The 20857-nt window shown below is 46.5% G+C and overlaps 1 protein-coding gene across 3 annotated transcripts in view; it reads left to right on the top strand.

The window, feature by feature from the left end:
• The window catches only part of CAPN5 (calpain 5), an 85798-nt gene that overhangs the window by 5274 nt on the left and 59667 nt on the right, over positions 1-20857 (top strand). For all 3 annotated transcript variants that reach the window (XR_014525183.1, XR_014525184.1, XM_083499644.1), the window contains exon 2: positions 17126-17302. Coding sequence is in view for 1 of the 3 variants with exons in the window: in XM_083499644.1 (XP_083355770.1) it covers positions 17141-17302 (162 nt within the window). In the remaining 2 variants the exon portion in view is untranslated. The remainder of the gene's footprint in view (positions 1-17125; positions 17303-20857) is intronic.

The following is a 20857-nucleotide window of genomic DNA, read 5'->3' as shown; positions in this document are numbered from 1 at the left end:
TACTTCCGGTTCGCCACAGAGCGCAACCCGAAAATGCTGAACCCGAAGCTACTTCAACCCGAGGTATGACTGTATATGGATTAAGGCAGAGGTTTATAAACTGGGGTCGCCAACCTGGTGCCCAGAAATCTTCACATCATCGCAATTGAACCCGTGCAGGGCCAGATTTAGCTTTGATGAGGCCCTAAGCTACTGAAAGTAATGGGGCCCTTTATATGTCCAGCTGTCCTTGGTCAACAACAAATTGTCACTGTTTTTTTGCATTGAATATATGCTATACAGTGGTACCTCGGGTTAAGTACTTAATTCGTTCCGGAGGTCCGTACTTAACCTGAAACTGTTCTTAACCTGAAGCACCACGTTAGCTAATGGGGCATCCTGCTGCCGCCGCGCCGCCGGAGCACGATTTCTGTTCTTATCCTGAAGCAGTATTTCTGGCTTAGTGGAGTGTGTAACCTGAAGCGTATGTAACCTGAGGCACCACTGTATGGTAATTTACGGTATCTCAATTTAATAGGTATCTCAAGCCATTTGCTCATGTTGCCATGCAACCAGTCCATGCAGAATGGAGGCACCCTATTTATAGAAAAGAGCAAACCAATGATATTTTAGGGAGCAGGCGAGCAGGTGGGGCCCATGACTTACATCCTAGGAGCCTACGCAACACAAAACACTGTTGCTGGAAGTAGGTTTTATTTTATTTGTTTTTTATCTTACATTATGGAAATGTACATCCAGTGGGTTTTTTCCTTTAATTTTTTTGGGGGGCCCCCAAGAGAGTGGGGCCCTAAGCTGTAGCTTGTTTAGCTTATACATACCGCATTTTTCGCTCTATAACACGCACCCGACCATAACACGCATGTAGTTTTTAGAGGAGGAAAATCCGTAGGCATGCCACCCGTAGGCATTCCCTCCATAACACGCACAAACATTTCCCCTTACTTTCTAGGAGGAAAAAAGTGAGTGTTATGGGGCAAAAAATACGGTAAATCCGGCACTGAACCCGTGCCAGTAGCAAAATGCGCCTGGCGCCTGGCTAATTTCTAACACTGCTCGTAGGGAATCTTCGAGTGGGGAGGGCACAAGTCAGGAGGCGAAACTGGGCAAAGCAATTGATGCGACTCTTGGCTTGGGGCCAGTAGACAGCATCGCAATCGCCCAAACCTGAGGTTCCCATCTCTGGTATGTGTGTGTGTGTGTTTTGTGTGTATCGATATGGGGGTCTGAGAATAGAGATGAGACTTATTCCTGTATCCTGCTGCACATATGTCACTTAGACAGAGCTGCCAGGGTGTCGTGAGACAGGTATTTAATTAGAGGCTCCTGGGAGATCTCTTGCAATCCTGCTTCCACTGAGTTGCTTATGAGTTCAGGCAATTGTGCTGACGTCTCACTCTGTGTTGGGAGCGACGGTGGAATTCCGCCTCTTGGAGCTGGATCTCTGTATGAGTTGCTGTTCTGCTCACGCTTCCTCCCATCTTCCCTTGAGTGCACCTCCTGGTTTTTATTTTTATTTTAAATAACTTTTTGTTAGATTTTCCACAATGATAAAACAAAGCACAAAGCAAAATGATACACGAAAACAGAAAAAGAAAACGGGGGACGGGGGACGGGACAATAAACAGATAAACAATAACAACAAACTTAATTCTTCACAAATCCAACCTTTTAAACATCTTGGTTGACTTCCTCAAATCCCTCCCTTCTGAGTTTCCTTGTAATTAAAAGTAACAGCTTTCCAATATCATGATTAAACTAAAACAATTTCCAATTATAGTCCACCTTATTCACTTTTCTTAACATTCTAAATCCCATTTATTTAATTATAACTTAGTTTAATCCTAGGCCTACTGGTTTCTTTCAAGTAATTTCTAATTTTTTATATTACAATATTTATTCAAATAGTCCTTAAATTTCCTCCAGTCCTCTTGAAACTCCTCTTCTTTCTGGTCACGGATTCTTCCAGTCAGGTCAGCTAGCTCCGAAAAGTCCATCATCTTCATCTGCCAATCTTCCACTGTTGGTAATTCTTGTGTTTTCCAATTTTTGGCAAGTAATATTCGGGCGGCCGTTGTGGCATACAAAAATAATTTAACATCTTTCTTGGGCAATTCCAAACCTATTATTCCAAGAAGGAAGGCCTCTGGTTTCTTAATAAATGTATATTTCAACATTTTTTTCAGTTCATTATAAATCTTCTCCCAGAAGTCTTTCAGCTTCTGATTTTAATTCACAAAACACTGGCATGCCGTATAGTTATCTTGGTGGCATGGGGGGGGGGAGAGAAAGAAATTCAGATCAGCACCTTTTTGGGTGGTGGCCTCCGACTCCCCTCCTCCTTTGCTAAATTTGCATGAGAAAGAAGCATTATTTCATGGAACTTTGAAGTGTCAGGCATAGCTCTAATGGCTTTAGCCGAAACGTAGCAGAGTTTTCCTGCACAGCGAAGAAGCTAGTCGAGGTGGAAATGACTAGTCAGCTAGACTCAGAATAACTATTTACAGGATTTATTAAAAGGAAAAAATAAAACCAGCAGAGTTTCTGCATACAAAACAAAGCAAAATAAATCCTTTCTTTCTCTTTCTCTCATAACCATACACAGCACTCCTACTCCTACTCCTAACACACCTAACACCAAACTGTGCTAGCACTTCTAGATAACAGAGTTGAGTGCTGGTCGTTAACCAATCAGAGTAAGTAGTTTCTAGGTCAAGCAGACCTTGGCTTTCTGCCAAGAGTAAATTGACACTGCCTTGAGTTAATTGTGTGAAGCCAGAATCTGCAAGTTCCCATGAGAATCAATTAACAGAAACTGAACATTATTTGTAGCCAATGCATCGCGGGCTCTCTGTGTGTGGTGTCCACGACAGTTTTGCCCCTTTGCGGATGTGCTCCTTGGCCCCCAAAAGTGGGCAACCTCACTGCTAAAGTCGTTTTCCGCCTGCGCCAAGGTGGAAAAGCTGGCGATTTCATGGATGTATTATGCGCTTAACAGCTTTGCTATGCCGGAAGTGGTTATTAGAAAAACTATTCTGCCTCTAACTTTCTAACTTTCTGAATTGTTATTATTCTTATTTTACCTCTGTTCAGACTGGAAGAGACGGTGGGTGTCCAATTCTGGCATCCAATGAAAAGGGATTTTGTTGAATGTAGCAGAAGCCAAGGCAGTGCAAGAAGGAAATGCAAACAGTCCCTTCACTGTTGGTTAAACCACCGAGCCTAGGGCTTGCCGATCAGAAGGTCGGCGGTTTGAATCCCTGCAACGGGGTGAGCTCCCGTTGCTCAGTCCCTGCTCCTGCCAACCTAGCAGTTCGAAAGCACACCAGTGCAAGTAGATAAATAGGTACTGCTCCGGCGGGAAGGTAAACAGCGTTTCCGTGCGCTGCTCTGGTTCGCCAGAAGCGGCTTAGTCATGCTGACCACATGACCCGGAAGCTGTACGCCGGCTCCCTTGGCCAATAAAGCAAGATGAGCGCCGCAACCCCAGAGTCGGTCACGACTGGACCTAATGGTCAGGGGTCCCTTTACCTTTTATATATATATTTATTGATTTTTTAACATATCAGTTCCAACAGTCATACAACATATCTTCTCTTCTTATACAATATTTTAGACTTCCGTCAATACCTCTGATGATTTTCTGATCTTTATCACTTATTCTGCATTTCTTAATTTCTATATTACATTTAATTATCCTGAACTAATAATTCTCTTCATAGTCTTTCTTGCAGTATTTCAAATATTCCACCTTACAAAACTTCTAGCAGTCCTACTAGCGTAATCTGTCCATCACAATTACTTTTCAGATAGTTCATATACAGTGGTGCCCCGCAAGACGAATGCCTCGCAAGACGGAAAACTCGCTAGACGAAAGAGTTTTCCGTTTTGGAGGTGCTTCGCAAAACGAATCTCCTATGGGCTTGCTTCGCAAGAGAACAATGTCTTGCGAGTTCCTGCTGGTTTTTTCCCTCCCCCCCCCCTTTTCTAAGCCGCTAAACCGCTTATCAGATGATCCGATCAGCAGATAAGCCGCTAAAAGCCGCTAATAGCGCTAATCCGCTAATCTGTCAATGGGCTTGCTTCGCAAGACGAAAAAACCGCTAGACGAAGAGAATCACAGAACGGATTCTTTTCGTCTTGCGAGGCACCACTGTATTTACTCCAGTCTTCTAAGAATCTCTGATCGCAAACTGTCCCTTCCTTGGAGGTTTTTAAACGCAGAGGTCACATTGCCACCTGTCATTCATGATCTAGCTGGGATGCCTGCATTGCAGGGGGCTAGACTAGATGGTCGTAGGGGTCCCTTCCAACTCCACAGTCCTGTGATTCTTGAGGTGATAACTTCCTGAGACATTTCATGGGCGCTATGCAGTTGCTGGAAATGCTGGCACCCATGGGTGCCACACCAGTGACCTCCTGGGACCCCTTGCACAAAGCAGAGTAGCTTTAGATCAGGGGTCAGCAACCTTTTTCAGCCGTGGGCCGGTCCACCGTCCCTCAGACCTTGTGGGGGGCCGGACTATATTTGGAGGGGGGGAATGAACGAATTCCTATGCCCCACAAATAACCCAGAGATGTATTTTAAATAAAAGCACACATTCTACTCATGTAACAACACCAGGCAGGCCCCACAAATAACCCAGAGACTCATTTTAAATAAAAGGACAATTCTTCTGTATTGTTTTTAACACTCGATTGGGAGCTGCCCAGAGTGGCTGGGGAAACTCAGCCAGATGGGCGGGGTATAAATTATTATTATGATTACTCTTGTAAAAACACCAGGCTGGCCCCACAAATAACCCAGAGATGCATTTTAAATAAAAGGACACATTCTACTCATGTAAAAACACGCTGATTCCCGGACCGTCCGTGGGCCGGATTTAGAAGGCGATTGGGCCAGAATCCGATCCCCGGGCCTTAGTTTGCCCATCCCTGCTTTAGATGGCAAGAACTTTCTAGAAGCAATGGCTGGCAATTACTGTGCTCTTGCAAGGTTGGAAATAAATGTCTGTGCTTTGCGGTTGCCAGAGTCATAAATATTCATCTCCTTCCACAATAATAAAATACAGTATGTGACCCATAGTGCTGTTTTTTAAAAACGCTTGACTTCAAGACAGATATTCTCCCCCACCCGTCCCCAGTAGCTCAATCTTTTATGCAGGAAGGAAGCCATAACTAGAGAGAAGGCTTCTTGAGTCAGTTGGAAGAGATCCTGTGTGGGTACTCTAAAATAACCCCACAGTATGGACAAATATGAACTTGTGTGTGTGTTGTAGATGTGCACTTAATATAATTAACTGGTGTTTTAAAAATCAGATTCATTTAAGCAGCAACAACTCTTCACTATATATCTAAAAAAATAATAATTAGGGAAAAGTAGTATGCACCAACAGGTATAGCCAGCATTTGAAATTTGCAAGGCACATTTTGCACCTGGCTATTGGCCACTTGGGACGCGGGTGGCGCTGTGGGTTAAACCACAGAGCTTAGGACTTGCTGATCAGAAGGTCGGCGGTTTGAATCCCCGCAACGGAATGAGCTCCTGTTGCTCTGTCCCTGCTCCTGCCAACCTAGCAGTTTGAAAGCATGTCAGAGTGCAAGTAGATAAATAGGTACCACTCCGGCGGGAAGGTAAACGGCGTTTCTGTGCGCTGCTCTGGTTTGCCACAAGCGGCTTAGTCCTGCTGGCCACATGACCCAGAAGCTGTCTGCGGACAAACGCCGGCTCCCTCGTCCAATAAAGCAAGATGAGCGCCGCAACCCCAGAGTCGGTCACAACTGGACTTAATGGTCAGGGGTCCCTTTACCTTTTTATTCGCCACTTGCGATTAAGTGGTACCTGATGTCTCCACCATCTGGAGGTGCATGCCTGGGAATCCTTGGATCTTGTCTGTTTTCACACATTAAAAACACACCCTGTAGCATTCTATCCTTGACATTTTATCTGAACAATCAGAACGAATTTCAGGAACCAAAAAGCCTTATTGAAAAATACGACTTTTGAGCCGTCTGGTCCCAAAATGGCAACTATGCATACTGTTTTGGCGACTGTAACCCGGACTTAAGGAGCTGTTTAGCTTGTCTTCTTCTTCTTTGGCGATCCCTCGTAGCTGAGTAAGTTTGTTTTCCATAAACATGGTTTTAACAATGAGTCCATAAGTGACTGTGGAAGCCAATTCTGGACCCACATGTCCTTCCACAGTGGGGACACAGGTTTCCGGGCAGGAGTTGTTCATGGTGTGGATTTGCCAAGCATGCCTTCCTCTTAGCACCTTTCTCCCTTTTGTCCTGAGTTTGAGTGTCTTCAAAGCCCATGACACCTTTGGTGTAAAGGCTGTTCTCCAACTGGAGAGGTCACAGGCCAGTGTTTCCCAGTTGTCAGTGTTCCTACTACATTTTTAAAGATTTGCCTTGAGAGAGTCTTTAAATCTCTTTTGTTGACCACCAGGATCACACTTTCTATTTTTAAGTTTCTTTGAGTACAGTGGTACCTCGGGTTACAGATGCTTCAGGATACATACACTTCAGGTTACACACTCCACTTACCCAGAAATAGTACCTCGGGTTAAGAACTTTGCTTCAGGATGAGAAAAGAAATTGCGTGGCGGCGGCGCAGCAGCAGGCGGCCCCATTAGCTAAAGTGGTGCTTCAGGTTAAGAACAGATTCAGGTTAAGAACGGACCTCCAAAACAAATTAAGACGATAATCAGACATCCGAACGACCATGACCCAGTCCAACGAAGTTGAATTTCTAATACTGAATGTAGCTCATCAGGAAGTCTAGACAACCATGAGGTTAATTAAAGTGCACCCTTTTATTTACAAGAGTTACCTCAGTGTTCCCAGGTTGTGGCTTGTTCCACCGCAGCCAAAGTGACTGACCTCTATGGCAGAAAGTTCCTTTAAAGTGAACATACTACCTTTGGCCAGGATGTAAAAAGAAAAGAAAAAAGAATTGTCCAATGTCAATACATTATTGAACCATTCAGAGGAGCAAACACCTCTGGGACGCCCGACACCTTTGCCAAACAATTTTCTCACGTTGCTACTCTCCGAAAACATCACCTCTTGGGTGTGGCAGGCTAAAGCTCCTGAGCTGGCTAGTGATACTTTCACAGGACCAGTAAATGATGGTTTGCTGTTTTTCTTTTAATGGCTAAACACAGAAATGTAACAGGCTTAAATCCCCAGACGAGCTTGTTCCCAGCACAGCGATTCAGCGGCTGGGGGTGGCATGGAGAGGTTCAGTGGGCAATTTCGACCAGTTATGCAGAAAATATGAACACGACACCTCTGTGCTGTGGAATAGGTGCCAATTTTAAAGCCCGCGGTCTAGACAGCTATTGTTTAAAAGAGGGAAAAGTCAGATGAGGGTGAGGATATTGAGAATCAGCCTAGCTTTCCTGCATCACTGGCCCAAATGCAATGATCAGTTTGGATGGGGCACGAAATCCTCTCCCTTCTTGAAAATGTGTGTTTTTTCATGCTATTTTGGGGCTCTGATACAGGCTGGGGAGTCCTGATGTTGGGAAAGATGGAGGGCACAAGGAGAAGGGGATGACAGAGGACGAGATGGTTGGACAGTGTTCTCGAAGCTACCAGCATGAGTTTGACCAAACGGCGGGAGGCAGTGGAAGACAGGAGTGCCTGGCGTGCTCTGGTCCAGGGGGTCACGAAGAGTCGGACACAACTAAACAACAACAAAATTTGGTTTTCGCCTACCTCGTAGCAATCGTCACAAGCTTGTTAGGGTTGCGGTTAGGCATTGTTTGACCTTGTGAGGGGGGGGGGGAGGTGTGGCCATCACCTGCCCCTCCAAGCTTAAGGATATTCTGTTAAAGGAATCTGGGAGTGCTGATCTTGTCCGAAGCCCTGGTCGGGGGCTAGGGCCATGACCTGATCCCGACGGGAAAACCAGGGGGAGCTCGAGTTGGTCTGCATTGACAGGGCTCCCCCTTCCGGTGGTTTACCCTTACCGGACTTCCTGCGCATTGGGCAGAAGTCAGATATAGTCGGGTCCATTCAGTGCCTAAGCCAATACCGCTCACATTCTGTAATCAATAAAGTTGTGGCCAAATTTGCCCCAAACCATTAACCTAATACCCGTTTCCTTGTGTGTGTTAACTCTCAACGAGGGGGTGGCTTCGGGGTCTCGACATGCAAGAAGAGGCTGGTGGATCAGGCCCATGGCCCGTCTAGTTCAGCATCCTCTCCTCAGAGGGATTGATGATTCCTCTGGGAAGTCTGAAAGCATGACCTGAGCACAAGAGCATTCTGTGCCCCTGTGGCTTCCAGAAACTGGTACCCAAAAGCATGACTGACCATGGAGGCAGAGCGTCGCCATCAAGCCACCAAGTTCCATAGTTTAAATACACACTGCAGAAAGAAGTACTTGCTTTTGTTGTTGTTGTTGTTTAGTCGTTTAGTCATGTCTGACTCTTCGTGACCCCATGGACCAGAGCACGCCAGGCACTCCTGTCTTCCACTGCCAATCTTCCAACCTTTAGCTTCCTTGGATGTAAACGAGTTCTTCTGTTACAAGGTAAAGGGACCCCTGACCATTAGGTCCAGTCGCAGACGACTCTGGAGTTGCGGCGCTCATCTCGCTTTACTGGCCGAGGGAGCTGGCGTACAGCTTCCGGGTCATGTGGCCAGTATGACTAAGCTGCTTCTGGAGAACCAGAGCAGCGCATGGAAACGCCGTTTACCTTCCCGCCGGAGCGGTACCTATTTATCTACTTGCACTTTTGACGTGCTTTCAAACTGCTAGGTTTGCAGGAGTTGGGACCGAGCAACCGCCGACCTTCTGATCGGCAAGTCCTAGGCTCTGTGGTTTAACCCTCAGCGACACCCACGCTGAAAAACGTTGCTCTTTCCACTTTATCTATCCTCTGTGTGTCAAGTTTCTTTTTTGGGAGTTTCTGCCGGGCTGAAACTTCTCGGTTTTTTTCTCTGGGCACACCAATTTGCTCCGGCATGTGTGGGAACTGCAATTGTGAGTGCCTCAAAACATTGCAACAAACCTCTGTTTTGCATCTAGCCTTAGGTTACCAGACAGTCCCCGGATTTCCAAATTAGTCCCCATGCAAAATCCATTGAAGTTGAAAATAATAATAATAATTTATCATTTATACCCCGTCCACCTGGTATAGTGTCCCCGGATTCATTGACCAAAATCTGGTAACCTTAATCTAGCGAGTCTGTTGGTGGAAGTTAGCCATTGTTTCCCAAACTCTGCTCAAAAACCAAACTAACCAAAAGCGCTACTTTAGAAGTTGGGGGAGAATTTTTCAGCTTTCCCTCAGTCTTTCCTGAGACTTATCTGATGAAGTTTATCTTTCTCCCATCACTACGAATTACGACATGTTTTTAGCAACGGAGAGGCTTTGGCTATTAGCTTCTGTGTGTATATGTGTGCTTTGCTCTGTTTGGAAACAGGGCGCTGTGAGTTTGTTCAGTGCCGTTCTTATTGATCTGGAAACACCCTGAGCTCGGGGTGTGCTCTTAAAAAAGATAACATTTCCCATGAACAAGTGGAAGAATGCAGTGACTCAGTGCAGCGGACTGTCCTGTGTTTTACAACGTGGGAGGGAAGAGGGCACAGAGAGAACCTGTCCCTCTTGTGTACACTGTGAGTTTCCATCTTTGTTGACCTGTGTTTGACTAGGAGGAGGGAATGGGGAGCCTCCAGGCAGTCTCTGCTTTTCTGCAAATTAACAAATAAATGATTGGAATCTCCCTCCCGACACTTCCTTATGGCGTAAAGAAATACAGTGGTACCTCGCGTTAAGTAGGTTCCGGAGGTCTGTTCTTAACCCGAAGCACTACTTTAGCTAATGGGGCCTCCCGCTGCCGCCATACCACCGGAGCACGATTTCTGTTCTCATCCTGAAGCAAAGTTCTTAACCTGAAGCACTATTTCTGGGTTAGTGGAGTCTGTAACCTGAAGTGTATGTAACCTGAGGTACCACCGTACAAGCCTACTGTGGAGAGAAAGGGTGAGATGTGGGGCTTGTTAGCTGTGAGCTAAATTCATGTAGCCAATACTAATACCAATAATCTTTTTTCATGTTTATATGCTTAATTTGGATTCAGTCTAGAGTCATATACTAGCCATTCTCTCTTTTTTTTGTATATAATTTTTCTGAAATTTTCTGGTTTTCAATTTAAAACGCAAATTTTTACATCCTTAAGATATCAGTGACTTCCCTTCTTCTACAGTGGTACCTCTGGTTAAGAACTTAATTCGTTCCAGAGGTCCGTTCTTAACCTGAAACTGTTCTTAACCTGAGGTACCACTTTAGCTAATGGGGCCTCCCGCTGCCACCACGCGATTTCTGTTCTCATCCTGAAGTCAAGTTCTTAACCTGAGGTACTATTTCTGGGTTAGCGGAGTCTGTAACCTGAAGCATCTGTAACCTGAGGTACCACTGTAGTTGCTTTGGAAGACGATCATCAGGCATCCGCACAACATGACCAGTCCAACGAAGTTGATGTTGAAGAATCATTGCTTCGACACTGGTGATCATTAATGAGCGACTCCAGCATCTCTGAGTAGGATATGTCTACCCACTATTTAACAGTACTATTTCTGGGTTAGCGGAGTCTGTAACCTGAAGCATCTGTAACCTGAAGCGTCTGTAACGCGAGGTACCACTGTATTTCCATGCTTCATTTTACATACCTGCATATTTTACAAAAACCGTACCATTCAGTATTCCATCATTGCATCCATCAAAACTTGTTCACACTGTTGAATTTACCTTAATGCTGCCAGCGTTTTCAGCCGTACACAGTTATTTCCCATGTACTCAATAAACGGTTTCCAATCTTCTTTAAACATACGGTGTTCTTGTCCTCTTATTCTATATGTTAAGCCTGCGAGTTGGGCATATGGCTATTCTCTACCCTTCACTGTTGGACAAAGTCTGCCTCTGAATACCAGTTGCCTGGGAATTGTGGTTGGGGAGACGGCTGCTTTCTTCAGCTCCTGCTTTTGGGGTTTTGCACAGGGATCTGGAGGACCAGTGTGAGAACAGGGTGCTGGGCTGGGGAGGCCATTGGCCGGATCCAGTACAGCCAGCTCCCCTAATGTCCTCGTGACCTAAACATACTCTGGGGTTGCGGCGCTCATCTCGCTTTACTGGCCGAGGGAGCCGGCGTACAGCTTCCGGGTCATGTGGCCAGCATGACCAAGCCACTTCTGGCGAACCAGAGCAGCACACAGAAACGGCGTTTACCTTCCCGCTGGAACGGTACTTATTGATCTACTTGAACTTCGAACTGCTAGGTTGGCAGGAGCAGGGACCGAGCAACGGGAGCTCACCCCGTTGCGGGGATTCGAACCGCCGACCTTCTGATTGGCAAGTCCTAGGCTCTGTGGTTTAACCCACAGCACCAGCCGCGTCCCGGTGCTTGGGCTTATTCACCTGCAAATTCCAGCTGCCGTTTTCTGCGGCCACCATTGTAGGTCAATGGCCTTTCATAGAAGCGAAAGTTTCCCAAGCCCTGAAACCTTGAGAAATGGCGAAGACACTGGAGGCCTCATTGCTTCATTGGATCAAGACTCCTTCTTGCTCAATATTCTGTGGTAGGCAGGCAGTGTGGCCATCGAGGTTCCTCTTGGGGAATGTGTTCATTTATTTATCTTGGGGAATGTGTTCATTCATTTAAGGGAGCTGGGCATGTTTAGCCTGGAGAAGAGGAGGTTAAGGGGTGATATGATAGCCATGTTCAAATATATAAAAGGATGTCACATAGAGGAGGGAGAAAGGTTGTTTTCTGCTGCTCCAGAGAAGCGGACACGGAGCAATGGATCCAAACTACAAGAAAGAAGATTCCACCTAAACATTAGGAAGAACTTCCTGACAGTAAGAGCTGTTTGACAGTGGAATTTGCTGCCAAGGAGTGTGGTGGAGTCTCCTACCTTGGAGGTCTTTAAGCAGAGGCTTGACAACCATATGTCAGGAGTGATCTGACGGTGTTTCCTGTTTGGCAGGGGGTTGGACTCGATGGCCTTCGTGGTCTCTTCCAACTCTATGATTCTATGATTCTATGATTTTTCTTCCGCCGTGAGCTTGTACTTCTGTGATGAGTGCAAGTGCAAAAATGTATACTCTTTTATTTTTGCAAATTGGGGATTCTGCTCTGGCAGTTGCAGTATTCACATGACCGGGAGCCTGAATAAAATATCTGGCCAAGGTTTTAAACTTTCCAGTTGTAACAATCTGCATTCACTTAAACTGTTGCACTGGGCTTCAGAAGCAGCCAGCGGTTTTATCCGAGGCTTTGGCGCAAACATTTATGCTGTTCTCTTGGGCCTGTTATGAACCTTTTTGGATTAGCTGGCTGGGGCTTGCACGGTCTCTCGAATTTGCAATTCACGCCCCCCTCCCACCCCTGCTTTGTGAAGCAGAAAGACATACAATGAGGACTTTTCATGTCTGGAAATGGAAGGCTGATGAAAACTGCAGCTTATTTCTATGGAAATGAATAGAAAAATGAATAACTTTCATAGTCCTCCATATGACCAATTCTTTTATATTTAGAGGACATCTAATTCTTAAGGCAGGATATTCGCAGAAGACAGTAGGCTGCTTTGCTTCAAATTAATACGAGATTCCTTGCAAAACCCCTCGCTTTCTTGTCCTGAGTCGACCCCCAAACCTCCTCGGGTATCAATTCTTACTTTTCTCCACCTAGGCTCATGCCTGTATCCTGACTGCTTGTTACCACTTTGTGCTTCAAAACGGGGCGCAATTTTTTATTCTTGCACCAGAGCCTTGCAAGTTGCAGGTGGACTGTCAGTGTCATTCCAGTCTGGGTGATTTTTAAGGTGCTGGACAGATTGCACAGTCCAAATTCATTGGTTATTTGGCCAAATTAACATTAACAAGAAAGAAAAGCAGAAAATGCACAATAGGGGGGGAAACCCCAATATTAACTACCGTATTTTTTGCTCTATAATACTCACTTTTTCCCCTCCTAAAAAGTAAGGGGAAATGTGTGTGCGTCTTATGGAGCAAATGCAGGCTGCACAGCTATCCCAGAAGCCAGAACAGCAAGAGGGATCGCTGCTTTCACTGCACAGCAATCCCTCTTGCTGTTCTGGCTTCTGGGATTCAGAATATTTTTTTCTTGTTTTCCTCCTCCAAAAACTAGGTGCCTCTTATGGTCTGGTGTGTCTTATAGAGCGAAAAATACGGTATATAGTTTGGAAAGCTGTATGTTTGGGCAGAATCCATCAGTGGAAACCTTGCGCAAGAGGAATAACATTGTTTTGGGTGGAAGATGGACTGCAGCAGAACAGAAACAGTGCTGCTTGAGATTAATGTTGGATAGAATGGAGAACGATATATCCCAAATGTGGGTACCCCATGGTTTTGCCCTCTGTGAGGATGAGCTAAAGTGAAGCTGGTTCTTTCTTAGCAGCTACAGGATCTGCTCCGGAGTGTTAGGCCTAGTAAGCACAGCACCTGTTCCTGGTAGATCTTGCCCCTATGAGGCAGCTGCAGAGGCTGAAGGTCCCAAACTTCCCACAGCTCCCTAAGCCTCCTCCCACCCCGCAGGTCCTTTTGAGACTGTGCCTGCTTGCAGCCAACCTCTCCTCCTCCCTCTTCATACCTCTCTTGATCCTGGGATACCAAGGGGGAAGGGAGCTTGTTGCAGCAGGAGGGGGAGACTCCCTGGCATCTTCACCAGCTTGACTTATGTCTGCCTCTTGGCCCTCCTCCTCTCCAGCCTCTGCTTCTCTCTCTGCTTCTAGAATTCTCTCTGCCACAGACTCACCCCGCTCACTAAACCCTGTTCATTCTTCAGCTTCCGCACATCCTTCTCTCAATCTTCTCCCTCTGACCACTCCGCAGGCCCTGGGCCTTTCCTCCTTGGGGGTTTCCCAGCTGGTGCCTCCCACCATCCCTCCGTGTCCAAGCCAGTCCGTGACACCCTCTGTGCTCCCAAAGCCATTTTTCTGCCCCTCGCAAGGTGAAGGATGCTTCCTCATCACCAGTTTGGGAACAAGATCAGTTGTCAGATTGGTCGCCTTCTGTCTCCAGGGCGGCTGACTACCAGCTCCATCTGATACACAGGCTGAGACCCTCCCTGCCTGCGGACTGTCTCGCCAGAGTGGTGCATGCTCTGGTTATCTCCCGCTTGCACTACTGCAATGCGCTCTACATGGGGCTACCATTGAAGGTGACCTAGAAACTACATCTAATCCAGATTGCGGCATCTAGACGGGTGACTGGGAGCAGCTGCCGAGACCACATAACACCGGTCCTGAAAGACCTACATTGGCTCCCAGTACGTTTCCGAGCACAATTCAAAGTGTTGGTGCTGACCTTGGAAGCCCTAAACAGCTTCGGCCCAGTAGACCTGAAGGAACTACTGGGGGGTTGGACTAGATGACCCTGGGGTCCCTTCCAACTCTACAATTCAACAATATTCTACAATACAAACAGCCTCGGTCCAGTATATCTGAAGGAGCGCCTTCACCCCCATCGTTCAGCCCGGACACTGAGGTCCAGCTCCGAGGGCCTTCTGGTGGTTCCCTCCCTGCGAGAAGTGAGGCTACAGGGAACCAGGCAGAGGGCCTTTTTGGTAGCGGTGCCTGCCCTGTGGAATGCCCTCCCATCAGATGTCAAGGAAATAAACAACTATCTGACTTCTAGAAGACATCTGAAGGCAGCTCTGTTTAGGGAAGTTTTTAATGTTTGATGTTTTATTGCTTTATTATTATTATTATTATTATTAATAATAATAATATTCTGTTGGGAGCTGCTCAGAGTGCCTGGGGAAACCCAGACAGGTGGGTGGGGTATAAATTTATTATTATTATTATTATTATTATTAGAATGAGGGGAGGGGACCATTTCCCCCATTGCCTCGGGCAGCGAAATTTCAGGGTCACGCCAACCGTTTGAACTGGAAGTGACGCCTTTGCATTGTGCATGCAAAATAGCAGCAGCAGCAGCAACAACAACAGGAGGTCAAACAGAGCCTGGACTTTTTGGTCATACTGATGGAGAAATCACAGGTCTTCCGATTTCCTCTGGGCTGAGTAATGCCATTTCTGTGTCTGCAAATTCCAGCTGCTCTTGAGAGAAAGTAATTAATCAGGAAGTCCTTGGCTCGGATCCAGGAGGCCTTTTTAATTAAAAGGGGGGGGGGGAGAGCAGCTTGTTCAAGAAGCGCTGCTAAATCTTAGTGTCATCCATGCAGAGTAGAATATCTACATCTGTGGGGCACAGAGTGGCATTTCTCTCTTTCAGCGGGACTTGCCAACATCTGGCATTTTTGCCTCCATGCGCCGAAGGCTCTTGTATCTGTGTAAAAACAAGCCTCCTCCCGATTTTGACTCTGGTCTCACTCACCAGAGGCATGTGGCCCTCCAAATATTATTCAGAGAGCAACGCAGGCTTTCTCCATCCTTGCTCTAGCGTTAGTGAGTCATTGAAGTGTCTAAGAAACCCTTTGCAGTGCCTGTCAGTGTGGGAAATGGGATGAAACAGCCCTCTGTGCTTATGCAGAGGCAGAGTCAATATTGCTGTGCCTCTGGGAAAATTCATTTACGTGTTTGGCACTGGTTTGGAGTGAATCGGACAATGTCGGGTTTTGGAGGGATACCCATGGCCCCCAGTTTGAGGATCAAGAACTCAGTTTGTTGGCAGAGGTTTAAAGACTGTCTCAAGGCAAATCTTAAAAAATGTATTACGGTGGTACCTCTGGATGCAAACAGGATCCGTTCCGGAGGCCCGTTCGCATCCTGAGTAGAATGCAACCCACGACTGCGTGGGTCGCGATTCGCTGCGTCTGCGCATGCGCGTGATGTCGTTTTGAGCGTCTGTGCATGCGCGAGTGGCGAAACCCGGAAGTAACACGTTCCGTTACTTCTGGGTTGCCGCGGAGCGTAACCTGAAAATGCAAGGTATGACTGTACAGTGGTACCTCGGGTTACAGACGCTTCAGGTTACAGACTCTGCTAACCCAGAAATAGTACCTTGGGTTAAGAACTTTGCTTCAGGATGAGAACAGAAATCGTGTTCCGGTGGCGCGGCAGCAGGAGGAGGCCCCATTAGCTAAAGTGGTGCTTCAGGTTAAGAACAGTTTCAGGTTAAGAACGGACCTCCAGAATGAATTAAGTTCTTAACCCGAGGTACCACTGTATAAACACTGACAACTGGGAAACACTGGCCTGCGAGCGCTCCAGTTGGAGAACAGCCTTTCCCAAAGGTGTCATGGGCTTTGAATAGTAGATAGGTAGCCGTGTTGGTCTGCCATAGTCAAAATAAAAAAATTCCTTCCAGTAGCACCTTAAAGACCAACTAAGTTAGTTCTTGGTATGAGCTTTCGTGTGCATGCACACGAAAGCTCATACCAAGAACTAACTTAGTTGGTCTTTAAGGTGCTACTGGAAGGAATTTTTTTATATGGGCTTTGAAGACACTCGAACTCAGGACGCAAGGGAGAACCGTGCTAAGAGGAAGGCACGCCTTCTCTTGGAGGCCCCCCAAAAAATTTAAAGGGAAAAACAACAACTGGGTGTACATTTCCAAAATACAAATAAAATGAAACCTACATCCAGCAACAGTGTTTTTCGTTGTGTAGGTTTCTATGATGTAAGTCATGGGCCCCCAATCACTTTAAGTTAGAGCTTAATAATAATTTCACTATTAATATAGTAAAGGTAAAGGTACTCCTTCCCCTAACAGGCCAGTCGTGTCCGACTCTAGGGTTGTGCGCCCATCTAACTTAAGAGGCCGGGGGCCAGCGCTGTCTGGAGACACTTCCGGGTCACGTGGCCAGCGTGACTAAGCCGCTTCTGGCGAACCAGAGCAGCGCAGAGAAACGCTGTTTACCTTTCCACTGGAGTGGTACCTATTTATCTACTTGCACTTTGACGTGCTTTCAAACTGCTAGGTTGGCAGGAGCAGGGACCGAGCAACGGGAGCTCACCCCGTCGTGGGGATTCGAACCGCCGACCTACTGATCGGCAAGTCCTAGGCTCTGTGGTTTAACCCACAGCACCACCCGCGTCCCTTCAATAGCAATAGCTTAGGGCCTCATCGAACCTAAATCTGGACCTGCCCGTCTCTCACGTGGTACCCCTCTTCCTTCTGTCCTGCAGAGGCTGCCGGGAACAATGTTCTCGTCCGTAAAGCCATATGAGAATCAGCGCTATGCTGCCTTGAAGAAAGACTGCCAAAGGAGGAAAATCCTCTTTGAGGACCCCTTGTTCCCGGCCAACGACGACTCCCTCTTCTACAAGTCGCGAATTCAAGGTGTGCAATGGAAACGGCCAAAGGTAAGGCGAAGCTTTGCGGGGATGCTTTTAAAAGGAAATGGGTATAACATTGAATATGATGCTTGGGTGAAATTGTGGGATGAAGGCTTAAAATTTACGGCGTGTACTACTTTGAAAATGATGTACCGCTGGTATTTGACACCTGTCAAGCTAGCAAAAATGTACAGAATGAGTGTAAAGTGAAGGATGGAGATTTCTACCACATGTGGTGGACATGTGAGAAAATGGAAAAAAATACCCACAAAAGAAGAATGGAGGATGAAATTGATAGAATTGGATAAACTAACTGGAAGAATTTGAAACCTGCGGGACCAGAGATTCACAGAAGACTGGTGTAAATTTACGGACTATTTGAAAAGTAATTGTGATGACCAGATTATGTTTGTAGGTTTGCAAGAAGTTTTGTGAGGTAAATTATTTGAATTATTGCAAAAATGGTTAAAGAGGTGGATTGTGAGTTAAGATAATTAAAGGCAATAGGAATTTAAGAAATGCAGAAGAAATGATAAAAATGGTGGATCATCAGAGGTGCTGATGGAAGTCCAAAAAGACTGTATAAGATGTGAAGTTCTGTGGAATGTATAATAATTGGTATGTTGAAAATAATAAAAAATTATACATATATATAAAAAAGAAAGTCTGTGTGCAAGAGATACGGTAATACTCTGGGCGCTCCTGCTTAGTGGGCCTGATCCTTACCTCCCTTACTCCTCGTGGGAGAGGTTTGGCATGTTGGTCCCCTGGCATCGCAGCAACATTAGGTGACGACGGTGGGGACTTCCAAGCTGCCGCCTTCAAAGCTGGTGCAAAGCCATAAAGGCCAACATGGCAGATAATTTGTCAGAAAGGTACAGTGGGCTCTGCAGTCAGTGTTAGAAACTCAGGTGTATAATCTAATTACCAAATGGCTCCTTAAAACTAGGCTGCGGTCACCACAATGTCTAGAGGGTGGGAGCCCCCAATGGAATTATATTATTATTATTATTATTATTATTATTATTATTATTATTATTATTATTACCTAATTCCATTTCTATACTGCTTAATATAAATAATAATATAATAATAATATAAATATAACCTCACGTTACGGAACCCTCTGGTTATATAAACTTCAGGATGCGAACGCAGCAAACCCGGAAATATTTTTTCGGGTTTCGCCACACGTGCATGCGCAGAACAGGCACCTCCAGTTGCAAATTCCTTGGGATCTGTCCGGAGCTCCGAAATGGATCCCACAACCGGAGCTACCACTGTATCAATATAAATAAATTATTTATACCCCACCCATCTGGCTGGGTTTCTCCAGCCACTCTGGGCAGCTCCCAACAGAATATTAAAAACATGATAAAACATCAAACGTTAAAAACTTCCTAGTTCAGACCCCTACAGTAGCTTTAGACAAGCCGTCGTTCTTTTGACCTCAGTCTTGCCACCTGCAGTATGGGCTGGAAGCACTGACCAAGCATGGACGGCTGGTTGGACGTATTACTGACAACACATATGAATGTCTTCTGGCGTTTTGCTGTGTGCTATAGGGTTCTTCAGCCATCTTGCCTCTCCACCACATGGATATGATGGCGGATCCTGACCATAGGGCAGCCTCCCTTAACCTGGCTAGGTATTTTGGAATACAGCTTCCATCATCCCTGACCATTGCCCATGCTGGCTGTGGCTGATGGGAATTGTAGTCCCTAATATCTGCAGGGTAAAGGTAAAAGGACCCCTGACCATTAGGTCCAGTCGTGGCCGACTCTGGGGTTGTGGCGCTCATCTCGCTTTATTGGCCGAGGGAGCCGGCGTACAGCTTCCTGGTCACGTGGCCAGCATGACGAAGCCGCTTCTGGCGAACCAGAGTAGCGCACGAAAACGCCGTTTACCTTCCCGCCGGAGCGGTACCTATTTATCTACTTGCACTTTTAGCATGCTTTCGAACTGCTAGGTTGGCAGGAGCAGGGACCGAGCAACAGGAGCTCACCCCATCACGGGGATTTGAACCGCCGACCTTCTGATCGGCAAGTCCTAGGCTCTGTGGTTTAACCCACAGCGCCACCCGAAAAGATTGCTTCTCCAGGCAGTCTCTTAGGCCTAATAGCGAAACAGTACAAAACAATTGCTCACATTACGTTTTCCTAGGGTGGGTCATTTTGGCACCAATTGGGTGTCTCTAAATGAGCTTAGTGCGTTAATTTGATTTCTGAATTGATGTGCTTTCCGGCAAACTGCATAAACGTGCATTTCTCAAGAGAGACGCTCTTTCCTTCCTCCTCCCCCTCCTGTTGCCTCAGCTGCAAAATTCGCCCAGACGAACAAAGCACTTGAATCTCAAGAAGGACAAGGCAATAATTGTCTGTTTTGGTCAAGGATGGGAGAGGGAGCACGGAGGGAAGTGGAAGCTGTAGCAGATGGAGTCACTTTTGCCTCATTGTTGACTGGCGCGTCAGAGCGTTTCCCATGGCTGTGAAGAAACCCTTTTTCTTCTCTCAAGGATGGTTTTCGTTTTGGAGTTTCCCCCCGCCGTTGGGGCTCCCCGTGCCACTGTGGACGTTGCCAGAGTCCTGGAAAGAGTTCAGAGAGAGAGAGCCATAGCAAAAGAGAGGCCAAGGACTGCCTCCTGGTATTCTGGACTACATCTCCCATCATCCACAGCTGGCAGAACTGACCGATGGTAGTACAGAAACCTGTTCCCCAGTGTTGATGTGGGGAGCTGCTGGCCAAAAAGAGAAAAATAAACGAGGAGATAAAAAGCGCTACGTGTTAGGGCCTTTTTCAACCTGTGGGTCCCCAGATGTTGTTGAACTACAACTCCCATCACCCCTAGCTAGCAAGGCCAGAGCTCAGGGATGATGGGAGTTGTAGTCCAACAACATCTGGGGACCCACAGGTTGAGAACCACTGTTTAGGCCAAAGAAAAGACGATTATTATTGGAGGTGGGGCAAGATTAAAAATGACGACAGTTCTGAAATATTAAGGATATCTGGGAAGGCAGGAGGGCAAAATGAAGCCAAATTTCTTAGGACAACGTGCCCCCCTGTCTTTTTCGCAACATGTTGAAGAAGCTTAGGAACGTGTGGCGCTTTAACTCCCTCACGACTCTGTGAGGTAGATCACGCCAAGAGACAGTGACCAACGGCAAGGTGATTTTTGAACCCAGTTTTCCATGAGCCAACAGTGTGACGCGGCAGCTAAAACGGCCAATGCAATTCTGGGCTGCATCAATAGGAGTATAGCATCTAGATCAAGGGAAGTAATAGTGCCACTGTATTCTGCTCTGGTCAGACCTCACCTGGAGTACTGTGTCCAGTTCTGGGCACCACAGTTCAAGAAGGACACTGACAAACTGGAACGTGTCCAGAGGAGGGCAACCAAAATGGTCAAAGGCCTGGAAACGATGCCTTATGAGGAACGGCTAAGGGAGCTGGGCATGTTTAGCCTGGAGAAGAGGAGGTTAAGGGGTGATATGATAGCCATGTTCAAATATATAAAAGGATGTCACATAGAGGAGGGAGAAAGGTTGTTTTCTGCTGCTCCAGACAAGCGTACACGGAGCAATG

This window comes from Podarcis liolepis (assembly GCF_965112155.1).
Source record: "Podarcis liolepis genome assembly, chromosome: 4".
NCBI classification, from domain to species: domain Eukaryota; kingdom Metazoa; phylum Chordata; class Lepidosauria; order Squamata; family Lacertidae; genus Podarcis; species Podarcis liolepis.
This window is presented reverse-complemented; position numbering and strand designations above follow the sequence as displayed.